General features: G+C 34.9%; 1 protein-coding gene across 1 annotated transcript; it reads right to left on the minus strand.

Moving 5' to 3' along the window:
* Window positions 1-14,745: 14,745 nt before the first annotated feature.
* On the minus strand, window positions 14,746-17,084 carry LOC140981190 (uncharacterized). Its single transcript, XM_073447499.1, has 3 exons — window positions 16,906-17,084; window positions 15,392-16,407; window positions 14,746-15,162 (listed from the first exon to the last, which is right to left on the minus strand). The coding sequence occupies exons 2-3, from the start codon at window positions 16,399-16,401 to the stop codon at window positions 15,114-15,116; spliced, it is 1,059 nt and encodes a 352-aa protein (XP_073303600.1). The 5' UTR covers window positions 16,402-16,407; window positions 16,906-17,084; the 3' UTR covers window positions 14,746-15,113.
* Between the last annotated feature and the right edge of the window lie 6,007 nt (window positions 17,085-23,091).

Raw genomic sequence — 23,091 nt, forward strand, 5'->3', positions numbered from 1 at the left:
CATGCACACAAGTGGTGGCGATCAACTTCTGTGCCGATAGTCATTTTCCTCCAGCCCTTCTCCAGGCAAATACGATTGAACTTCTGAGTCTTAAGCAGAGGAGTATGTCTGTTGACGAGTATTAGCAGAAGTTCTTCGAGTTGTTGCCCTTTGCTCCTCATATTAATGGCAGTTCTAAGGCCAAGTATGGTCATTTTCTTCAGGGCCTTAACCAAGAGATTTTTGATCGAATCACTGTCTGCGATGATCCTACTTCTTATGAGGGGTAGTGAACCGATGTCGCTAGGCAGAGATCAGTCTGCAGCGTGGTAGGTCTATTTTGTCTTCTCGACCTCCGAATACTTTGAGCCCCCGATCTCAGTCTTTCAAGAAGTCTGGTTCTTCTTCAAGAAGTCTGCTTCTTCTTCTTCTGAACCAGGATCAAGCTGCAGATGAGACAGGGAGAGTCATAGCAGGTACTTTTCGTTTATGTGGTATTCCTGCTTTTGTTCTTATTTATACCGGAGCATCACATTCATTCATATCTGCACGATTTGTTAAGCATCATAAGTTGCCTTATGTTTCTCTAGACGTCATTCTTTCTGTTTCTACTCCGATGGGTCATTGAGTGTTAGCGAAGCGTCTAGTGATGGGCTGTCCTTTAGATTTTGAGGGTAACGAGATGACTGCGAATCTTATGATCCTAGAGCAGATAGGAGGATTGGCAGCTTTCGAGTCACTTGATTGAAGCACCAATTTACTCTTAAGCTTGGGTACTTGAGCCTTGTTGCTCTTGGCGGCCTTCTTTGCAGCTTCTTTTTCTTTCCTTTATCTCCTTCTAAACTTTCAGTAGGGCTGAGGGAAATATATCCAAAGCCTATCCCATAGGCCTCAGAGAAATGACATTCTGGGTGTTTAGGGTCTTGAACTTATGGAGTGTAACTTGTTCACTGAGAGGAACACCAACATCTTCAAATGGACGGCTGAGCGGAATCGCAAAGCCTACTGATTGTTTTTCTGAAAAAAAAAAAATCATTGCCTTCCGTCTCTAAAATAGAACCAATGACCGGTTCATCTTGATTCCACTTGAAATAGCAGTCATATCCCAGAAATTCTCCACAAAAGTTTTTTAATTCTGGCACATAGATATCCAGAGAAGAGCTGAGAAATACACTGATTCCAGATGACTCAACCAACCTAAATACGTCCACAATTGCTCCTTTTTCTAAAGAGTAAATGGATTCTGAAGGCAAATATAATTTCCATATTAAATTTATTTCTCAAGATATATTCTTCCTTATTGATATGATATTTAATATTTAATTATGATTTTGCATTTCTAGATAATTATGTTAAGATTTTATTGTGATATAATAAATTCCTTAAATTTAATTTCCTATTGATAAGATTATGTGGATACTGAGTTTTACCTTCCTAGATATTATATTCATGATAAAGATCTTCTAGATATAATATTTATGATAATGATTTACATGATATGGTATTATTGATTTTTTTTTCTAATAGAATTCTTGTATACCATATCTTATAGATTTTCGTCAAGATAAATCATAGAAGAGGAGACATTTATAAATAAGATATGTAGATGCAAAAGCACGGAGAGAAGAGAAAAATTCAGAGAGTTCACGTGTAGGATTTTTCGTAGAAGAGATTTTCGTGAAAGGAGTTTTTCGTAGAGATAGTTTTTCGTGGAGGTGATTTTCGTGGGAGTTTTTAGCGGGAGATTTTCGTGGTGTTCTCTTCTCTTGATCAAATGTACACGCACTTATGCACGTAATAGATTTCAGAGAAATATTTCTTCAAAGGACGTGCTGTTGTGAAGAGTGCAGATACCGTGTGTTGCCTTGAATGTTGGGGACATCTGCAGACAACATCCGTAACGAAGTTGGCTGAAGATCGTTTTCGTGACTTCTCTTTTGGCTCACGTTTTTCGCTTTCTTAATTAAGCTTTTATTTTCGTTATTTGTTTTTAGAAAGCATTTGTTTTCTCAACTTGTTGAGAAAATTGATTTTTTTCATAATCACTAGTGATAGGTTTTTGTGTAAACGATTTGGTTTTCTAGTGATTAATTTTTGTCATAAGGCACCGCATAAGTATTTATACTTGTACATATTTAATCGTGTCCATCTAGTTATTTAAATTCAATTTGTGTTATAAACATTAATATTCCGCTGCATGTTGTCTTAAATATTGTAACATTTGAAACAACACTTAATTCTGATAAAACACAAATTAACAATTTTATATTACTACTGATATATTACTTAACTTGTGTCATATCTGTCGAACAATATAACTCTTACAAGTGGTATCAGAGCCTACTCTTGATATACTAAGTGCTGATTCTGGTTTTTGTTTTATTTGACAGAAATATTTAAATGGACACCTCCTTGACTGCACTGTTGAAAGAAAAACGTTGGCTGCAAGTGAATCTTTTAGGTGTTGCCACACCTAGGCGCAACACGTGTTCAAAATCAGTTTGTTTAAAATCTACATCTTCTGGAAATTCGAGTGTAGATGATGAGTTAGAAGCTGATGATGAAGAAATCACTCTTGAGAGTGTACAAAAACTTTATGAGGAGTTGTATGTCGATTGAACTAAAAGAAACAAGCTTAACTTAACTCTCATGAAAGAGAACACCGAACTAAAGTCTGTGGTTGCCAAACTTGAAGTAATCCTGAGCAAGAAGGACTTGGAACTAGGGAAGACCAAGGATGAGCTTCAAAAGGTAACCGAGACTTTATCTAAGTTTAATTCGAGCACATCCAAGCTTGAATCCATATTTTTGATGGGAAGAGATGACAAGAAGGGGTTAGGTCTCGAAAACAGTGTGTTTGAAATCGGTGAATCGTCAAATCCAACAGTCTTTGTGAAAGAAAAAATCTGATACATCCACACAATCATAAACCACGCCCTCAATCAAAAGATCTCCACCAAAAGGACAACCTGCTGCACTTATTCCTTAGAAAAGAAAACGCAGGTTTGTATGTCATTACTGTTTTAAGTCTTGACGTATCAGGCCCTACTGTTTTAAACTCAGGGATGACCGCATGAATCAAACGACGAGTCGGATGTTGCCCCGAATGTTGTCCAACACTTCCGGCAACACCTCCTAATTCGACCTACAATAAGACAGATTTGGTTACCAAAGGTAAAAACTCACTATAATGTTGTCTATACATTATTAAAAATTAACACTGCAGGTCATTGGTATTTTGATAGTGGAAGCTCACGCCACATGATAGGATCACGAGAACATCTCACTGATTATGTTGATGAAAAAGGTGGTAGAGTAACCTATGGAGGGGGAGCTAAAGGAAGAATTGAAGGAAAAGGGACATTAAATGTTGAAAGACTACCAAAGCTCCACAATGTGCCTCATGTTGAAGGATTAAATTCGAATTTGATTAGCATAAGCCAATTGTGTGATGATAATTTGCGTGTCAAGTTTAATAAACATACCTGTGAAGTTTTCGATGAAACTAACATGTGCATTATGACAGGTACAAGGTCTTCAGACAGTTGTTACCAAATAGGTGAGGAACTTTCATGCAATCATGCACAAATCAGCGAACTCGACTTTTGGCATAAAAAACTTGGTCATGTAAATTTCAAAACCTTGAAGAACTTGTGTAAGTACGATGTAGTACGAGGTATGCCTAATCTTTCATCTAGTATACAATATGTGTGCGGAGATTGTCAAAAAAGTAAGCAAACTCGCGTGTCACACCCAGTGTTGCCATCATCTGGGACAACACGCTGTCTGGATTTACTTCACATGGACCTAATGGGTCCTATGGAAGTGGAAATCTTTGGAGGTTGCTTTTATCTTGGCAATAATTTAATCTCATGGCATAGTAGGAAACAAAACTGTGTCTCACTTTCAACTGCTGAATCTGAATATGTGGCAGCTGGAAGTTGTTGCTCTCAACTTTTATGGATGAACCAAATGATAAAATACTATGGGCTTAATAATGAATCTTTAGTTGTGTACTGTGATAATTCTAGTGCCATTGATATTTCAAAAAAAAATCCAGTACAACACTCTCGAACAAAACACGTTGACATTAGACATCACTTTATTTGAGATTTAGTAGAAAAAAGATTGATTCGAATTGAATTTGTTGGTACAAATAACCAATTGGCTGACATATTCACAAAAGCATTAGATTTTGAGAGATTCTCCAACCGTAGGAAATCTCTCAGCATGTGTTCTGCCTAAACATTCATAGATGTTGTCTCAGATGTTACAACATCTCGGACAACACCTAACATGCATGTGCACTTCTAGGACTTAGACATACTGCATTTGCATACATACTGTTATATGATGTGTTATCACAATGATGCATAATCTTCTGGTGCATTTACAATTTCTTGTTCTATTTAATCTTAACATGATTAATAATCTGATTAAATCATAAAGTAGTTGAAGGATGATTATGTACTCCATGACATTGTCCCATACGAAAAGTGATTTGAAAAGATTGAGTAAAAATACAAATCAATTATGCATATGCTCTGTATCAGAAAAAAAAAGATAGCTACCTAGAAGAGTCAAATGAAGATTGTGCTTTTAGTGTGGGAGCTACCTCTTCTGAATTTCATACAGAAGATAAAATAGAAGAAATTGGAAAAAGCTACCTGGAGGAGTCCTAAAGAAGACCGTTCTTCTAGTGTGAGAGCTACCACTTCTATGATCAGAAAGTTGTTAAGTCACCAAGTGTGAAGAAAAATCAAAATTGTTTTTCTGTAATTGTGCGTGTTGTTAGAAAATGTTGCCAACATTTGTGAAAACACTTCATCTGCGAACATATCTCATACTTGTCTTCATGTTTCTATTTCTGTTTCATTTTGTTATTACACATAAATAGGTCATGCATAAACATAACATTGTGAATATAGTCGGGTCATGAGGTATGAGTAGTCCAATAGAGAAAATTCGGCGAAAATTCGGCTTTTGCTAGAAATCCAATATTTGTGATTTTTTAATGTTTCAGTGGTGTTAAATCGATGTGGGTTTCAATTATGGAAATTATTTTGAAATGATTTTGGACGCAATTATCTCAGTATTTTTTGTAAGTGATTACGGGTCAAAGCTGATCTGGTCTAGTACGAGAACTTGGTTGTCTATTCTGGACAAAAAGGAGGAGAAGATGCGACTCAAACTCAAACCCGAGCTAATGGCTGATGAAGGGTCTATGAATTGAAAGGATCAAACGATATCATATAGAGTTTTGAACCTTGTTTTGCTTGCCTTCTCGTTTAAATTTTCTGCTCTGTTAGGTTATCTGATGTCTCTGTTTTCCCTGATGTGTTTATGTTTTAATGAACTGTTAATGATTTTTGCAAGTGTTGTCTCATGTGTTGTCAACACAACGAACAACACCCGTACTAACTTGATTTTATTCAGGTGGAGAAATATTCACATATTGAGGGGGAGTTAACTGGAGTTTAACTGAGAAATTGAGTTTGATTTGATTGTGTCCAGAAAGGCAAAAAGGAGGAGATTGAAGGAAAATATAATTTTCATATTAAATTTATTTCTCAAGATATATTATTCCCTGTTGATATGATATTTAATATTCAATTATGATTTTGCTTTTCTAGATAATTATGTTAAGATTTTATTGTGATATAATATATTCCTTAAATTTAATTTTCTATTGATAAGATTATGTGGAATATTGAGTTTTACCTTCCTATATATTATATTTATGATAAAAATCTTCTAGATATAATATTTATGATAATGATTTACATGATATGGTATTATTGATTTTGTTTCTAATAGAATTCTTGTATACCATATCTTATATATTTCCGTCAAGATACATCATAGAAGAGGAGACATTTATAAATAAGAGATGTAGATGCAAAAGCACGGAGAGAAGAGAAAAATTCAGAGAGTTCACGTGTAGGATTTTTCGTGGAAGAGATTTTTGTGAAAAGAGTTTTTCGTGCAGGTGATTTTCGTGGGAGTTTTTAGCGGGAGATTTTCGTGGTGTTCTCTTCTCTCGATCAAATATACACGCACTTGTGCACGTAATAGATTTCAGAGATATATTTCTTCAAAGGACATGCTGTTGTGAAGAGTGCAGATACTGCGTGTTGCCTTGAATGTTGGGGACATCTGCAGCCAACATCCGTAACGAAGTTGGCTGAAGATCGTTTTTGTGGCTTCTCTTTTGGCTCACGTTTTTCGCTTTCTTAATTAAGTTTTTATTTTCGTTATTTGTTTTTAGAAAGCATTTATTTTCTCAACTTGTTGAGAAAATTGATTTTTGTCATAATCACTAGTGATAGGTTTTTATGTAAACGATTTGGTTTTCTAGTAATTAATTTTTGCCATAAGGCACCACACAAGTATATATACTTGTGCAGATTTAATCGTGTCCATCTAGTTATTTAAAGTAAATTTGTGTTACAAACTTTAATATTCCGCTGCATGTTGTCTTAAATGTTGTAACATTTGACACAACACTTAATTCTGATAAAACACAAATTAACAATTTTATATTACTACTGACATATTACATAACTTGTGTCATATCTGTCGAACAATATAACTCTTACAGATTCAAAATCTACAACATATGCATTCGCGAGGTACGGAGGAATAGTCATTTCTGCAAATGAAAATCTTGAAGAAAAATAAAAACTAAGTTTTTGAAGATTTGAGAATTGAAAGTAAAGAATACAAAAGGTTGCAGAGAATTTAAAAATAAATGAATAAACTTAGTTGTTGCTAAATAATGAGATCAGTTAGGCTAGGAGTAGGAATGCTAGTAGTGTTAAGAGACAAGATATCACTTGAATTACTCTTACTTCACCCTTTATTTATTGTAGAAAGATTTCACTAAAGAAATTTGGAAATTAGACCACTTTATAACTATCCACTTCAACAGAACTTACCACACTGGATAACTGAAACTCTTAGTATCTCATAATCTTAAACAATTTGAGAAAGAAGATTTCTTACTCTCAATTACAATGATTTCTTAAAATAAACTCTAAGCACGAATTGATCCTCAACGATTAGATTACAAAACATCAGCGTGTTCTTGCTATGATCAGTTGGGCTCTCAAAAATTTCTTTGAACTCGAAGAACTTTTCTTAGACAGATAGAAATGTTGAAGCCATGAGAGTTTTTAAGCATGCCTGACTGATCAATTTATAACCATCGCCTACAACAATTGTTTTTTGAATTTAGAAATACGTTACAAATACACACGTCGTTGTGTCATGTAATCGTCCTTTCTTACAAATAGTACAATTCGGGTATTGCGTATGGACTCTGACATTCCATGGGCTGAAAAATCTGTTACACGAGATCTTATCCAATCATTAGTTGGGCTCTGCTCTTCAGGAATGATCAACAGATGTTCAAGGAATGTTAGTTTTTTAGATTAACTGATCCGTCGAGGCATACTATTCTGTTAGTTGTCCTTTGGTCAGCTCGAATTCTGCCGACAACCCTTTATATCAGCTTGACTTATATCAATGAACATTTGTCATTGAATAATTCACCAACAGTTTCACTTAGGCAACATTAGGGCTTTGATTAACAGTTTTTTTCTGAAAACATATATATACAAGAATAATCAGTTTTCTTTATGAATCCAGTTCGACTAGACTCTGTAATTATACATTGGATCAATAGCCTTGTTAAATCATCAAAACGTAAGTGTTCTAACATATAGGATATTAATGTTTGGAAATTAGGCAGATTGAAATTTATGTTTAATTGTACGTATACCAAACTTTTCCCACTTCAAAATATATGCTTGTAGTAGTCATAATTTTGATATTGAATTATTTACCTCATCTAAATTTCAAATTTCTTTTCATTCTAACATAGTTTACCTAAACACATACTTTGTAATGTCACGCCTCGCATCATATAATGGTACGTTGATTCTAGAAGTGTGAATATGAAGAAATCATTTAAAGTTACGAAGAAATAACTTACAGTTGTGTTTGGATGAAATGATTTCAAATCTATTGATTTAAATGTATTTTTATTGATTGGATAATCAAACTAATCTCCCAACTTATTTATAGTATAATTATAATTAAAATATATTGTGATTTGTTGTGAAAAAGTAAAAATTAACGGTAAAAAGTAAAAATCTCAAACTCTTAAAATTATCACACTACACACTTTATAATATTTTTCTCTCAACTCAATTGTGATTTTCTTCACAAATGAGAGATCTATTTATAGAAATTTTTTACAAATAATCCAAAAATAAAATACATCATTACCTACATCATCACACACTAATTTTCAATATTCAACACCTAATTTTACCTAATTTTCAACATTCAACATTCACATTTTCAACACAAATATTTTTCACATTTTTAAATAATTTTTCAACACTCCCCCTTGTGATGATGATCATAATGATTCTATACATTACGTGTTTTTATACTGCCTCGTTAAAAACCTTACTAAGAAAAACCCATTGGGATAAAAACCATAATAAGGGAAAAAGAGTGCAGTCACGTAAACTCCCCCTCATGTTGACACGAACAATTCTTCACAAATTTCGTAGATTGCGCATCCCAATATTATATATGTGCTTTCTGAATATTGTCGTAGGAAGTGCCTTTGTGAAGAGATCTGATGAGTTTTCACTTGATTGAATGTGACGAACATCAATACATTTATTCTTCTCAAGCTCCTTGGTGAATGCGAAGAACTTAGGAGGAATATGTTTAGTTCTGTCGCTTTTTATGTATCCTTCTTTCATTTGAGCAACACATGCAGCATTATCTTCATATAGTATCACAGGCTTCTCGTCGAATGATAATCCGCATGAGATTTGGATATGTTGAGTCATTGATTTTAACCACACACATTCACGGCTTGCTTCATGTAGTGCAATAATCTCGGCATGATTTGATGAAGTTGTTACAAGTGTTTGTTTCTGTGAACGCCAAGAAATTGCAGTGCCTCCACGAGTAAATACATATCCAGTTTGAGAACGTGCTTTGTGTGGATCAGATAAGTATCCAGCATCGGCATAACCAATTATACTTGGATTAGCATCTTTTGAATACAAAAGTCCCAAGTCTGTCGTTCCTCGTAGATAACGGAATATATGTTTAATTCCGTTCCAATGTCTCTTTGTTGGATATGTGCTAAATCTTGCCAATAAATTTACGGCAAAAGATATATCAGGCCTTGTACAATTTGTAAGATACATAAGGGCACCGATAGCACTTAGATATGGTACTTCTGGACCAAGAATATCTTCATCATCTTCACATGGACGGAATGGATCCTTTTCTATGTTTAATGATCTAACAACCATTGGAGTACTTAAAGGATTTGATTTGTCCATATTAAAACGTTTAAGGATCTTTTCTGTATAATTTGTCTGGTGAACAAATATTCCACATTCTTTTTGTTCAATTTGTAAACCCAGACAATACTTGGTTTTTCCAAGATCCTTCATTTCAAATTCTTCTTTCAAGTATGACACAACTTCTTGAATTTCCTTATTTGTTCCAATGATGTTTAAATCATCAACATATACAGCAATAATTACGCATCCGGATGTTGTTTTCTTAATGAAAACACAAGGGCATATTGAATTATTTACATATCCCTTTTTCATCAAGTGATCACTTAGCCTATTATACCACATTCTGCCGGATTGCTTCAACCCATATAATGATCTTAGTAATTTCACAGAATAACATTCTCTGGGTTTTGAACTTTGTGCTTCAGGCATCTTAAATCCTTCAGGGATTTTCATATATATATTACTATCAAGTGATCCATATAAGTAGGCTGTAACAACATCCATAAGACGCATTTCTAAATTTTCAGATACTGCCAAGCTAATCAAATACCGAAACGTAATTGCATCCATCACAGGAGAATACGTTTCTTCATAATCAATTCCAGGCCTTTGAGAAAAACCTTGTGCAACAAGTCGAGCTTTATATCTTACTATTTCATTTTTCTCATTTCGCTTTCGAATAAAAACCCATTTGTATCCAACAGGTTTTACACCTTCAGGTGTAAGGACTATAGGTCCAAAAACATTACGTTTATTTAGCGAATCCAATTCAACCTGGATGGCATCTTTCCATTTTATCCAATCCTGCCGATTTTTACATTCACCAAAAGATTTTGGTTCATGATCTTCATTATCATTTATGATGTCGATTGCCACATTATAAGAAAATATATCATCAATTTCTTCTATATCTTTTCGGTTCCATATTTTTCCAGTATTAATATAATTGATAGAGATTTCATGATTCTCGTCAGTTTGTGGTTCTGACAAAACATTTTCATCATCATGTGTTTCTTCAGGAACATCATTCTCTATTTTGTGATCATTATGTGTTTCTTCAGGAACATCATTCTCTATTTTGTGATCATTGTGTTTCTCTATGAATTTTCTTTTTCGAGGATTTTTATCCTTGGAACCAACTGGCCTTCCACGCTTCAGGCGTTTAATGACATCATGACTATCTTCAATTTGTTTCTTCGGAATTTCAATTCGAGCAGGGGCATTTGCAGCATGTATATATGATTTAGTTACCCCTTTTGTGTCTGCAAATGCATCTGGTATTTGATTTGCTATTCTTTGCAAGTGCACAATTTGCTGTACATCTTTTTCACATTGTTTTGTTCTTGGATCCAGATGTAACAATGATGATACATACCATGTAATTTCTTTTTCGGTATGTTTCTGTTCTCCCCCTAACATTGGGAAGATTTCCTCATTAAAATGACAATCAGCAAAACGTGCTGTGAACACGTCGCCTGTCTGTGGTTCAAGATATCGAATGATCGATGGACTATCATAACCAATATAAATTCCAATCTTTCTTTGAGGTCCCATTTTCTTTCGTTGAGGTGGTGCAATAGGCACATACACCATACATCCAAAAATTCTCAGATGAGAAATGTCTGGTTCTTTACCAAATGCAAGCTGCAATGGGGAGTATTTATGATATGCACTTGGTCTGATGCGAATTAATGAAGCAGCATGTAAAATTGCATGTCCCCATATAGAAATAGGGAGCTTTGTTTTCATAATCATTGGTCTAGCAATCATTTGCAGACGTTTAATCAATGATTCAGCCAATCCATTTTGAGTATGTACATGAGCAACAGGATGCTCAACAATGATTCCCATAGACATACAATAATCATTGAAAGTCTGGGAAGTAAATTCACCAGCATTATCAAGTCTAATTTTCTTGATTGTATAATCGGGAAATTGATTCCTCAATTTTATTATTTGAGCAAGTAATCTTGCAAATGCAACATTTCGAGTTGACAATAAACATACATGTGACCATCTGCTGGAGGCATCAATCAATACCATAAAGTATCTGAATGGTCCACATGGTGGATGGATTGGTCCACAAATATCACCCTGAATACGTTCAAGAAACATTGGTGATTCAGTTTGGATTTTGGCTGGTGATGGTCTTATAATAAGTTTTCCAAGAGAACATGCTTTACATTGAAACTTATTATTCTGAAAGATCTTCTGGTCTTTCAATGGATGACCATGTGTATTTTCTATAATTCTTCGCATCATTGTTGAACCAGGATGTCCTAATCGATCATGCCAATTGGTTAATATTGAAGAATTATCAATTACCATGTTTGATTCAATGGGACGTATATGTGTATAATGCAATCCAGTAGGGAGCATTGGTAGTTTTTCAATCACATATTTCTTTCCTGATTTATATGTGGTAAGACACATATATTTCTCATTCCCTTCATTCATTGTTTGAGTATCATACCCATGGGAATATATATCATTAAAACTCAACAAATTTCTTTTCGATTGTGGTGAATATAAAGCATCATTGATCAAAAATTTTGTACCATTAGGTAACAAAAATTGTGCTTTACCACATCCTTTAATCAAGTCTACAGGACCTGATATTGTATTCACCGTTGTTTTTGTTGGTTTTAGTTCCAAGAAATATCTTTTATCTCGGAGGATAGTGTGCGTTGTACCACTATCAGGTATGCAAACTTCAGCTTGGTTCGTAGCATTTTCCATATTTGAACTTCAAAAAAATATGCAATGAAATAAAATTATTGACAATAAAATACAATACAATATAACACACTATAAAACATTATCATACGAATACATAAAAAATAAAATATTTTACATATTTATTCCACCATCAAATTGATCATTATCTGAGAAATCAATCAGAAAATCTCCAGCATCAAAATGAGTTGAACCACTCAAAGGTTCACTGTGTTCAGTAAAGTTGGTCTCCTTTTCTTTCCCCTTTATTGATTCTTTATAAAGTTTACAAAGGTGCTCAGGGGCTCGACAAATACGGGACCAATGTCCTGGAGTACCACATCTGAAACAAGAACTTTCAAATCTTTTTGAGTGATTCTCATTAACACTCATATTCTCTTGATGCCTTTTCGGTGGGTGGTTTGGGACGTTCTTTTGAGATGAGTTATAGAAATAACTATCTCGATTATTTTCAAAACCACGGCCGCGTCCACGACCACGACCACTTCCACGTCCACGTCCACGTCCACGACCACGACCACGACCTCGATTTTGTCCTCGACCAAAATCTTGTCTGTAACTTTGATTTTGGTTTCCAGGTTTAAATTCATTTTTGCTTACAGCATTTACTTCTGGAAATGCTGTTGATCCAGTGGGTCGGGACTGATGATTTCTCATTAATAGCTCGTTGTTCTTTTCCGCCACAAGAAGACAGGCGATGAGTTCAGAATATCTCGCAAATCCACGCACTCTATATTGTTGCTGTAGTGTTATATTTGATGCGTGAAACGTGGAAAATGTTTTTTCAAGCATTTCCGATTCTGTAACCTCATGTCCACAAAATTTTAACTGCGAGATTATTCTATACATCGCTGAATTGTAATCACTGACTTTTTTAAAGTCTTGGAATCTTAACATATTCCATTCATCACGGGCGGTCGGAAGTATAACTTCCCTTATATGTTCAAATCTCTCTTTTAATCCTTTCCACAGAGCCATGGGATCTTTTTCGATGAGATATTCACATTTTAAACCTTCATCAAGGTGTCGTCGTAAAAATATTATAGCTTTTGCTTTTTCTTGTGATGAAGATATACCATTTTCTTTAATGGTCTCGCTTAGACCCAATGACTCAAGATGCATTTCTACATCAAGAGTCCATGGCATATAGTTTTTCCCAGTAATATCAAGAGCGATGAATTCGAGCTTTGCCAAGTTTGCCATGGTGGTACTAAAAATTACGATGCATTTTATTAGTTAATGAATATTGCAATACAAAGTAATGGATAAACAACAAGTACAAGTATTCGTAAAAATAAAGAAAACACACGAGGAGGATATTCTCCGATAAATACAAGACTGGTGAGTATGATAACCAAAATAATTAAAAATAACCTCGTGAAAGCCATCTTCTTTTTTTCTTCGAAAATTTGATGAAGAATAATTTTTAGAGAAGAAGAGAAAGTTGGAGTGATTGAATGTATTTGTGAGATTGTATTTATAGAGCAAAAACTAGCCGTTTTGTTACCGTTTATTACCGTTGGTGTATAAGAAAATAAATGTATGTATTTGTATAATTTTATGGTAATAATATGGTGTATATAATATTAGTCATATTTAAATAATTATGTATATCATATCACATTATTATAATTAGGTGTCATAAGTTATTTTGTTTAAAAAACCTTATAGGCTTTTATACTTGTCGTATCCCTTACCGGGAGTGTGGGATGTCGTCTTAACATCCTCCCAGGATTTATAACAAGTTTTTGAAAAAATTATTTTTATTATTTCTAACAATAACATTATATTATATATTACATATATAAACAATAAATAAATAACAGTAAAATAAATATTATTACTTTTGTTACCTTTTTCTTCTGTTCGGAGCTTGGAAAAATATGGAGGACTTTTAGAGCTTCGTGCTGATAACGTGTTGTGAAAAAGTAAAAATTAACGGTAAAAAGTAAAAATCTCAAACTCTTAAAATTATCACACTACACACTTTATAATATTTTTCTCTCAACTCAATTGTGATTTTCTTCACAAATGAGAGATCTATTTGTAGAAAATTTTTACAAATAATCCAAAAATAAAATACATCATTACCTACATCATCACACACTAATTTTCAATATTCAACACCTAATTTTACCTAATTTTCAACATTCAACATTCACATTTTCAACACAAATATTTTTCACATTTTTAAATAATTTTTCAACATGATTAATATAATTATAATGTAAATAAGTAGAAGATAGATTTGAGTTTCTCTATTTAACAATGAAAATAAATTTGAAATCATGGATTGAATTATAAGCAACCTAAGGAGATTTGAAGAACGTACGTAGTATTTACAGCAATAGTTACGTTTGCTTATACCGACGTAGTTGGAAGCAAGTGAAAATTCACTAAGGTAAAGTTTTAAACATCTTATGTATGTTTATTCGATTAAAACCATACGAGTGCACAAACAATATCTTCAATGTCAAGATTTAAATTTTTTATAAAACTTCCGCCGCGTCTGTGCATGAGAAAACACGTTTCACAACAATGACGAGATTCTCAAACATTTTGTGTGCAATAAGGGAAAATTTAGATATGATTTCTGATGTTTTTTTTCATCATGCTGGTTCCCTTGAAATTCATGAACTCACCATGACTTAAAAAAGGTGCAGGTGATCGTTCCAACCCACTTTAGAGTTTAGACCGTACGTATTGCGGTGAAGGTCAAATCTTCGGGCTTGGAGAGGCTGTAATTTCTCTTCAAAATGCTTAAATATATTTCCAGAACATATGTGCGCATATAAGCAAGTATCAAATAAACACTTCATCAGATAACATGCCAATATTCTTCAACAAGAATCGTGGGAAGAGGAACAAAATAATTTCCTCATTGCCTGTTGTTTTAATCATCTGGTTGCCAGCTCATTACACAATCAAGCAAGTCTTATTTTAGTTGACAGAAAATTCAACATAAAAACAGGGAGCAAAAAAAAAACTAGCTAGGCCCATATATAATTTTCCAAAAATGGATAATCATGTGAAAAAAGAAACAATCAATCTTTCTCATCAGGCAAACCAGTCCCCATCCATTCCTTCAATTTCTTCCATCTCCGTGCTGCATTTTTCTTGGGAATATGGTTAGTAGTTGGCATAATTTGAGAAACACAAAAAAGGAAGCATCCAAAAAGGATAAAATATGATGAGTTAATTCAATTATCGGGTACATTATTTTTTTTTTGTTCAAGGGAAACGCTCGGCTCGATTTTTGGATTATGGAATGGTTAAAAAATTGAATCTTTAATCTAAATTAGTGATGTTAAGTACTTCGACAAGCCAATTCTTACCAAGGCAAAGTAGGATCACGCAAGTATTGATCATCCAGACGTTGCAAGCAGCTCTCATTTTCATTCAGCCACGCCGGAACTTCCAAGACTTCATCAAACGGAGATGCAACAGAATCTTTGTCTTTTTTATCCTCGTTCCCAATTTCCATGTTCCGCAACCACCATGAAGAATCCACCAAATTCACAGCATCATTCCACTCCATCTGATGCTGCTCCCCGGTGGATCTTGTATCAGCAATCTCTTCATCACCCATCACCTGATGCAAGGCTGAATCCCCACTTTCCACCACTGTGGAAGGCGGGACAACCACACATGGAGTTTCGTCGGGAACTGGGGAAGAAAAAGAGTAAATTGATGACCGGTCAGCGTCAAAATTGAAAGGGATGATGTCAATATTGTTGAAATCATGAAGATTCAGATTCAGGCCTAATGCTCGGCTTGGAAGTGCAAAATTCAGATTTTCTTGCACATTTGGCGAAATGGGCCAAGAACTGGAAGAATAACAAAAGCCTGTAGAGTAGGAGAAATCGGGACCAGAATTGTTGGGCAGATTGGAATCCAAAGAGTTTGAAGCATAAATTCTTGAATTCGAGCTCCCGGATTTCAGTTGACCCTCATGGCCCGCACAAACTTGATCATCAGTCGAACTCTCCAGTGCCTGAATTCCGGGCCCTGATTCCAACTTCTGGTGTTTTTCACCTGCCTGTTTCATATTTGCTCTATGAAACCTAAGAGCAGCAACAATCTCTTTCCGGGCTTCTGCCATATTCAGAAGCCTTTCTTTATAGGGCCTGCTGACGTGAAGCCTCCTTCTCACCTGCTTTTTCTCTATATTTCGATGCTCACAGGAATTTTCTGAATCTTTGGTTCTTGAAGAAGTTGATTGCTTAACAAAGGCTCCAACGTAAGCATTTGATAAGCGAGGTTCTTTGAATTCTTTCATATTTTCAAGATTTGAAGTTTCTGGTTCACCATTTACGGAGTTTGGCGAAGAAGATTTGGCCCTCATCTTCTACTTGTCAGATATCTTTAACACGTTAATTTTAATAAGCAGAAAACAAAAATTAAAAGGTAGAATAAATATCATGTTAGACGATTAAAACTGTAATTTCAACTTTCAAAAAAAAAAAAAAAAATACTGTAATTTCAAAATTTACAGGGCTATAAATAGAAAATAGTTAAAATATAGGACAAAAATTATATTTTCTCCTTATTTATGTGTTTGTCATGGATCACATATTTAGATATAACATATATTTCAACTCATTGCATACAAGTCTGTTAGGCTAACCGTGTATAAATGGAAGTAGCATTGAGATGACCGATTATTTGGGAAGTTTTTGTACATCAAACTGTTTACGTTGTGCTGTTTGATCTGGTTGCCTATGAGAAATGTAAAATAGTGACGTTGGATCTTAACGGGTAAAATTGTCTCTGCTGTGTATATGACTTACAATGGGAAAAATGTAAGACTGTCTCTAAAAGATATGAGACCACACCAACAGAGATAGACACACACTTAATTTTCTTTTTTTGGTTCAAAATTTCAGCCGGTTGGATGAAAATGGAAAGGGGGTCCACTGTTTTTTCACTTCATTACCCTTTTCTATTTGTAGGCAAAAGTACAGAATTCGGAGAATGCAGGTCTGGAAGAAGGTGCTTGTGGGTATTCTAAGTAGATATTGACATGATGTAGAATTTTTAAATTGTTATTTTTTGGAACTTTTTTTTCTCAGTTTTCATAAATTATTAAAAATCAACCCAACTAAATTTCGATATAATTTTCCTCACATAAATTTATGAAAAATGTTCTTCGATTATCAAATCCATTATATCTATTTGATTTGAAATCGAAATAAATATATGTCGATATGTCATAAAAAAATAATAATGGATTTTATTTTTCAACATTTAAATTTTATATAAGTGAAATATTTTAATGGACGACGTGATCAGAGCGAGTCGATACATGTGAAGAAGACATAAATGCTCCATACCTTGCTCATGTCGATTCTGTTTTGATTTCATCATTATAATTTGCTGCTACATTTTCCCAAACAGATTTTGCTTAGTGCCAAATATAATGTCCTAGAAAATTAACTTAATTGGCACGAAATTCATTATTCTAACAACTTCTAATCCCTATATTCAATAAGAAAGAACAAAGTTTATACAATAAATTTGTACTAAACGGGATTTCGATACGATATCGATTTATACAATTTTATATAAAAAAAACTTTATATATTTTTAATTTATAACTTTATTATCTAAAAATATTATATATTTTTAAATTTATATATATTGTTTCGGTGTTTCGATATCGTATAAAAAATTTCGATAAATTCGGTATTTTTTGTTACGATAACTTCCGTATACTGAAAATTTCAGTATTTTCCTCATCTTTAGTCTTAGGAAGACAAAAAATTATATCTGTTAGCCAAAGAACAACTTTATTTCTTTATACTTGTTGCAGCGAAGAGTGCACAAACTTTGGTATTAATGGGTCGGACTGATAGGCCATGATTCCGATAATGTGTTGTCTCATTTCTTTTTAAAGAACAGTCTTATTTTTTTCCCATCGTCGGCCTTGTCTCTGGCCAATACAATATTACCTGTTAAGATCTTATTTCACTCTTTTACGACCCACTTAGTCGATCAGATCAAGTAATGTAAGAGAACTTGACATGCGAGTACTTATCAAAATGTCACTCATCTTAGCACTATCCTCACTCATACACGCTTAATCCAACTATTAATTTGATTATATTTTATCTTGACATTGGGGGTGGAGTCTTTCTTGTAGCAAGTCATGAATAATTCCAACTTGCTGATAATTGAGCTCGAATCAAATATCGATACAATAAGAAAACGACTGAAACATGGACCAGAAAGCGAATCCCACCGCCATGGAGCTCCACGAATCCAATTCTTACACAATTTCACCCAACCATTTACGATCTCTACTGTCCAATCAATGGCACCCGCCGCTTTCTTCCTACCATTCACACACGCCTTCCAACACTACTGAATTGAAATCTCATAATCAATTATTTATTTATTTTAACAATAATAATCTTTGGTTAATAAAAATTACTTCAGAATCCCGATCGAACTCGAAACTTCACATTACATGTTATTATGAATGTGGCCCACCAAGTTGAACATCCAAGAAATACTTTCTTGCTCCCACTTAACCTTAAAGAAATTAATAATTTGATAAATTAATCAGATTTTTAAGCTGGAAACTTTAGAACAAATTTTATGATGTTATTTACTAAAAAATTATTACTTTAATAATATTCTAAAAATGATTTTCTTAATATGTACCTGTATTACTTCTTGGTAATGTGTTTCTGTAACTTATAAATAATGTGTTTCTGTAACTTATAAATATATTGTTGGTCCCACTTGCGTTAATTTGAGATAATAAAACCCTAAAATAAAGAATAAACTGGAAACCGAGATTTACGTGGAAAACTCCTAAAAATTATTAGGGTAAAAACCACGGGCAAGATGAAAAGAATTTCCACTATAATATTTTGTGGTGTACAACTCACTCAATGTGTTTCCAAAGAGAACACACACTCTCTCAATACAGGAGAACAAACACATCACAAATATTATAGAACTAAGCACTCAAATGCTTATAAGATGAGAGAAAACTCGAAGAAGTGATGATTTCAGAATGAAGGGGGAAGCTCTATTTATAGAGCCTCTAACAGTGTGAATACGCGTTAAAAAGGCGTATGAACATTCCTCTTCAAATTTGATTCAAATTTGCCAACTGTCCCTTTCATCCATTTAATTATGTCTTTGACTATTCTTGCCGACATTTCTCCACTTGGAGATTTGATTGAGAATCAAACACATCTCCACACATCCGTTCAATCTTGCTATTTCTTGCTGCTTACGTTTCTGCTAGGCCACTTGAGAATCTACACCACTCAAACTTTTCAATGTTCACTGGCTTGGTCAGAAAATCAGCTATGTTATCCTTTGTATGGATCTTCTGCATATCCACGCTTCATGCCTCTACTACTTCCCGCACAAAGTGAAATTGAACTCCAATGTGTTTTGAAACGTCTCCCGTTTTAAAAGTGCGGAATATTTTTTTTTTTTTAAAAGCTCGCAATTACAAAATGACATTTAAAATATTCGTTTTTATTTGCCAATAAAAGTAGTGCAGTTTAAAAATAACTAACGTCATCCAAAATCAACGTAAACGTACACGTGTAAAAATCGTAAAATCATCAACATATAAAAATGCGTAACTCCTCTCAAAACACATGAATCAATATGCGGAAAAATAATGGTCCTCGGGTCGTATCACCGCACATGCCGCCTGCCTACTCAGTCTTCGGCACCTCTGGTTCCCTGATCAAAATGCTCACCTGCATCACACACGCCTAGTGAGTCTAAAGACTCAACACACCTATACCAGTAATAGCAAGTACATATACGTAGCACACAACAGTGAAAAATAGCATAATAAACATACATTTCATGAGCTTAAAAACATGAACGTGTCGTGTAAAATCGTAACGTGTCAAAACATGTCTCATCATGTTATCATATCGTATGCGTAACCGTGACCTGTCAAAACATGCTAATAGCATGTAACATCGTATCAGCATATACGTGTTAAAATCTTAATTTGAATTCCGTTCATTAGCTGTGACTCTCGTATCATCATGTCATCATGTCAGTCGATGGATCCATCTACGTGTAACCGCGGTATCCGGCGGCGAGGATCATCAACGACGGCATTACCCGCCCACTGAGTCCGGGCCTTACATGCCATCGTGTCATCGTGTTTGTCACAACTAAATCACTTCCTTCAAAACGTGTCAACATATCCATCACTTAAATAAAAACATGCGTATACGTAATTTTTCCTTTAAACCAAGCATGCAACGTATTTATCATAATTGCTTAAAAATCATAAACATGATGGATGAACATTTAAAATATCATGAATTTGTGCTCAGGGCGCTGCCAGAACCAAAAATCTCACCCCGGGTACAAAATGACCATTTTTCTCCTGGAACCCGAAAATTAGCGTTTCATCCCTGGACCTCTAAAATTTACCCGAAGCTTACCAAACTTCTTAAAATGTCCCAAAACATTTAAAAACATTCTTAGACGTAAACTCGAGCCCAATTCTCAACTTAACCAATTCATTTTAAAACTTGGACCGGGGTCCCGTTTTAACCCGAATCGACTTGAAACTTAATCAAAATTTTCCCAACTTTTTACCATATCTTAAAAACACCATAATGCTCCTAAAACAATGTCATTAGGCTGCTAACCCACGGCTGCAATTTCCAGAACCTGAAATCAACTCTCGGTCCTATCCCATTACACCACCTCATGTGCACATATCTCTCAAAACTCATGCCTCAAGCTTCCCCGTCGTTCCAACCATAAACCAGCCTACCAAGGACCTAGACCAGATCCCAAGCCACCTATCAGAGCCAAGCTACCCGCCCCATGCTTGCTTCTAACAGCTAGGAAGCGAGAATTCCCAACCCGCCTCCTACCGAGTCCAACGCGTCACTACCTGGCTCGATCGATTGTCCCTTCGCTCCAGCTTTGTTCGAGCAGTTCCAGACCCCAATACAGACCCATCAGGGTCTGGTCCAGGGATGGGGAAGGCCCTTGCACAGCTGGTGTAGCAGGGCACTTGGATCGAACCCTTCCACCATCTCACATTCGATTGGCCATCGACCTTTCACCCAAACCCGACCAAGTTCCACCCTCCAGCACCTAAACCTCAACAACCACTATCTGTACCTCCCATTACCATCATAATACAGCAGCCCTTGCACAAAAAGCAGAAAGGAGCGTGAGCAGCAACATAAGAATGCAAGAACACATGAAAAATTCGATAATCCTTCCTACACATGCTTAGATCGAGAGTTTTACATTCATAAATACATATACATCAGTAATATAACGTGGATGATGCGAGAAAGATGTTACAAAGCGTGCCTTGGTGATTTGAAGAGCAAGGATGAGACAAGGGCCCGAGAGAATTACTCCTTTGCAAGAACAAGAGGAAACTGATGGGGCCTTTAGCATAAATGATGAAACCGATGAAATAAAGAATTCTGATAGGGTGTCGGCTGGTGGGATTATAGGTTTAGGTTAAATGGTGTTTAAGGGTTAATTATATAGATAAAATATTAGTTAATGGGCCTAAATTTTTTAACTAAAGATTAAAAAGATAATTAAGCCCTAAAACTCAAAAGTAGGCCCGTTAAGCTCAAACTCACTCTCGAAAAATATTTCGTGTTGAAAAGGTTTTGAAAATAATAGCCGAACCCTCAAAAAGTCCCCCGATTTGATAAAATTTTCCTACCGTTAAAAATATAATCCTTCGGATAAAAATACCCAGAAAAATCTCATTTTTGGAAAATACACTTAAAAAAACCTCATAATAATTTATAAAAATAAATCATATAATTAAAATAATTTTTTTTTTGACAATTCTTCGGTCTTCGTTCCTCAATCGAGCGTGAAATGCACTTAAAAACCCTAATACATGACCCTTTTAAAATTCCAAGAATTAAATCCTATCATGCATGAATTATGCCTAAATTGCATATAAATAATTAAACATATAATTAAAAATAAAAATACTAGATTGCATGCACTTTGGTTACGCGAATTAAATTCCTGGACCTTACATGTTTAGTCCTGGAATGAAAGGCTGGATTCTTTACGATGTGCAAGGCACTCTAACTGTCACAAAACAAATAAACATTTTCTTGTTTGTGCCCGATCTCCTCCAATAACCTTTTAATCCATATTGCCTCCTTGCAAGCTTGAGTAGCTGCCATGTATTCTGCCTCCGTTGAAGATAACGCCACAACTGTTTGCAGTTTTGAAACCCAGCTTACTGGTCCCCCTGCAAGTGTAAACACATAACCAGTAGTAGATTTCCTCTTATCAGGATCACCTGCATAATCTGAATCGACATAGCCCCTGAGTGTAAAATCCGATCCTCCATAACATAATGCAGCATTCGAGGTACCTTTAATATATCTAAAGATCCTCTTCACAGTGCTCCAATGCTCTCGTCCAGGATTCGTCATATACCGACTAACTGCTCCCACTGCTTGAGCAATGTCCGGTCTTGTACAGATCATAACGAACATCAAACTTCCCAATGCTGATGCATATAGTATTCGAGACATCTCAATCCCCTCTGCTTCACTGCTAGGACACATCTCGGAGGATAACTTGAAGTTAACAGGAAGAGTGGTCGAAATTGGCTTACTATCTTGCATGTTGAAGCGTTGCAAGACTTTCTTCAAATAATTTTTCTGGGAAAGCCAAATCTTTCTGTCACTTCTGTATCGGTGAACTTGCATCCCTAAAATCTTGTTTGCTGGTCCCAAGTCCTTCATATCACATTCCCTAGCCAACTGTGCCTTCAATCTTTGGACATGATCTTTGTTGTGGCCTGCTACCAACATGTCGTCCACATACAACAGCTAAATAATATAATCATCACCATACCTCTTGAAATACGTACAAGGGTCTGCACTCAATCTGTTGTATCCAAGGCTCATGATATAGGAATAAAATCTCTTGTACCAATACCTCGGCGCCTGTTTGAGACCGTACAGAGATTTGTTCAACCTGCAAACCAAGTTCTCTTTGCCTTTTTCCGCAAAACCTTCTGGCTGGA

The sequence above is a fragment of the Primulina huaijiensis genome, chromosome 7, assembly GCF_012295235.1.
Source record: "Primulina huaijiensis isolate GDHJ02 chromosome 7, ASM1229523v2, whole genome shotgun sequence".
Lineage (NCBI taxonomy): Eukaryota > Viridiplantae > Streptophyta > Magnoliopsida > Lamiales > Gesneriaceae > Primulina > Primulina huaijiensis.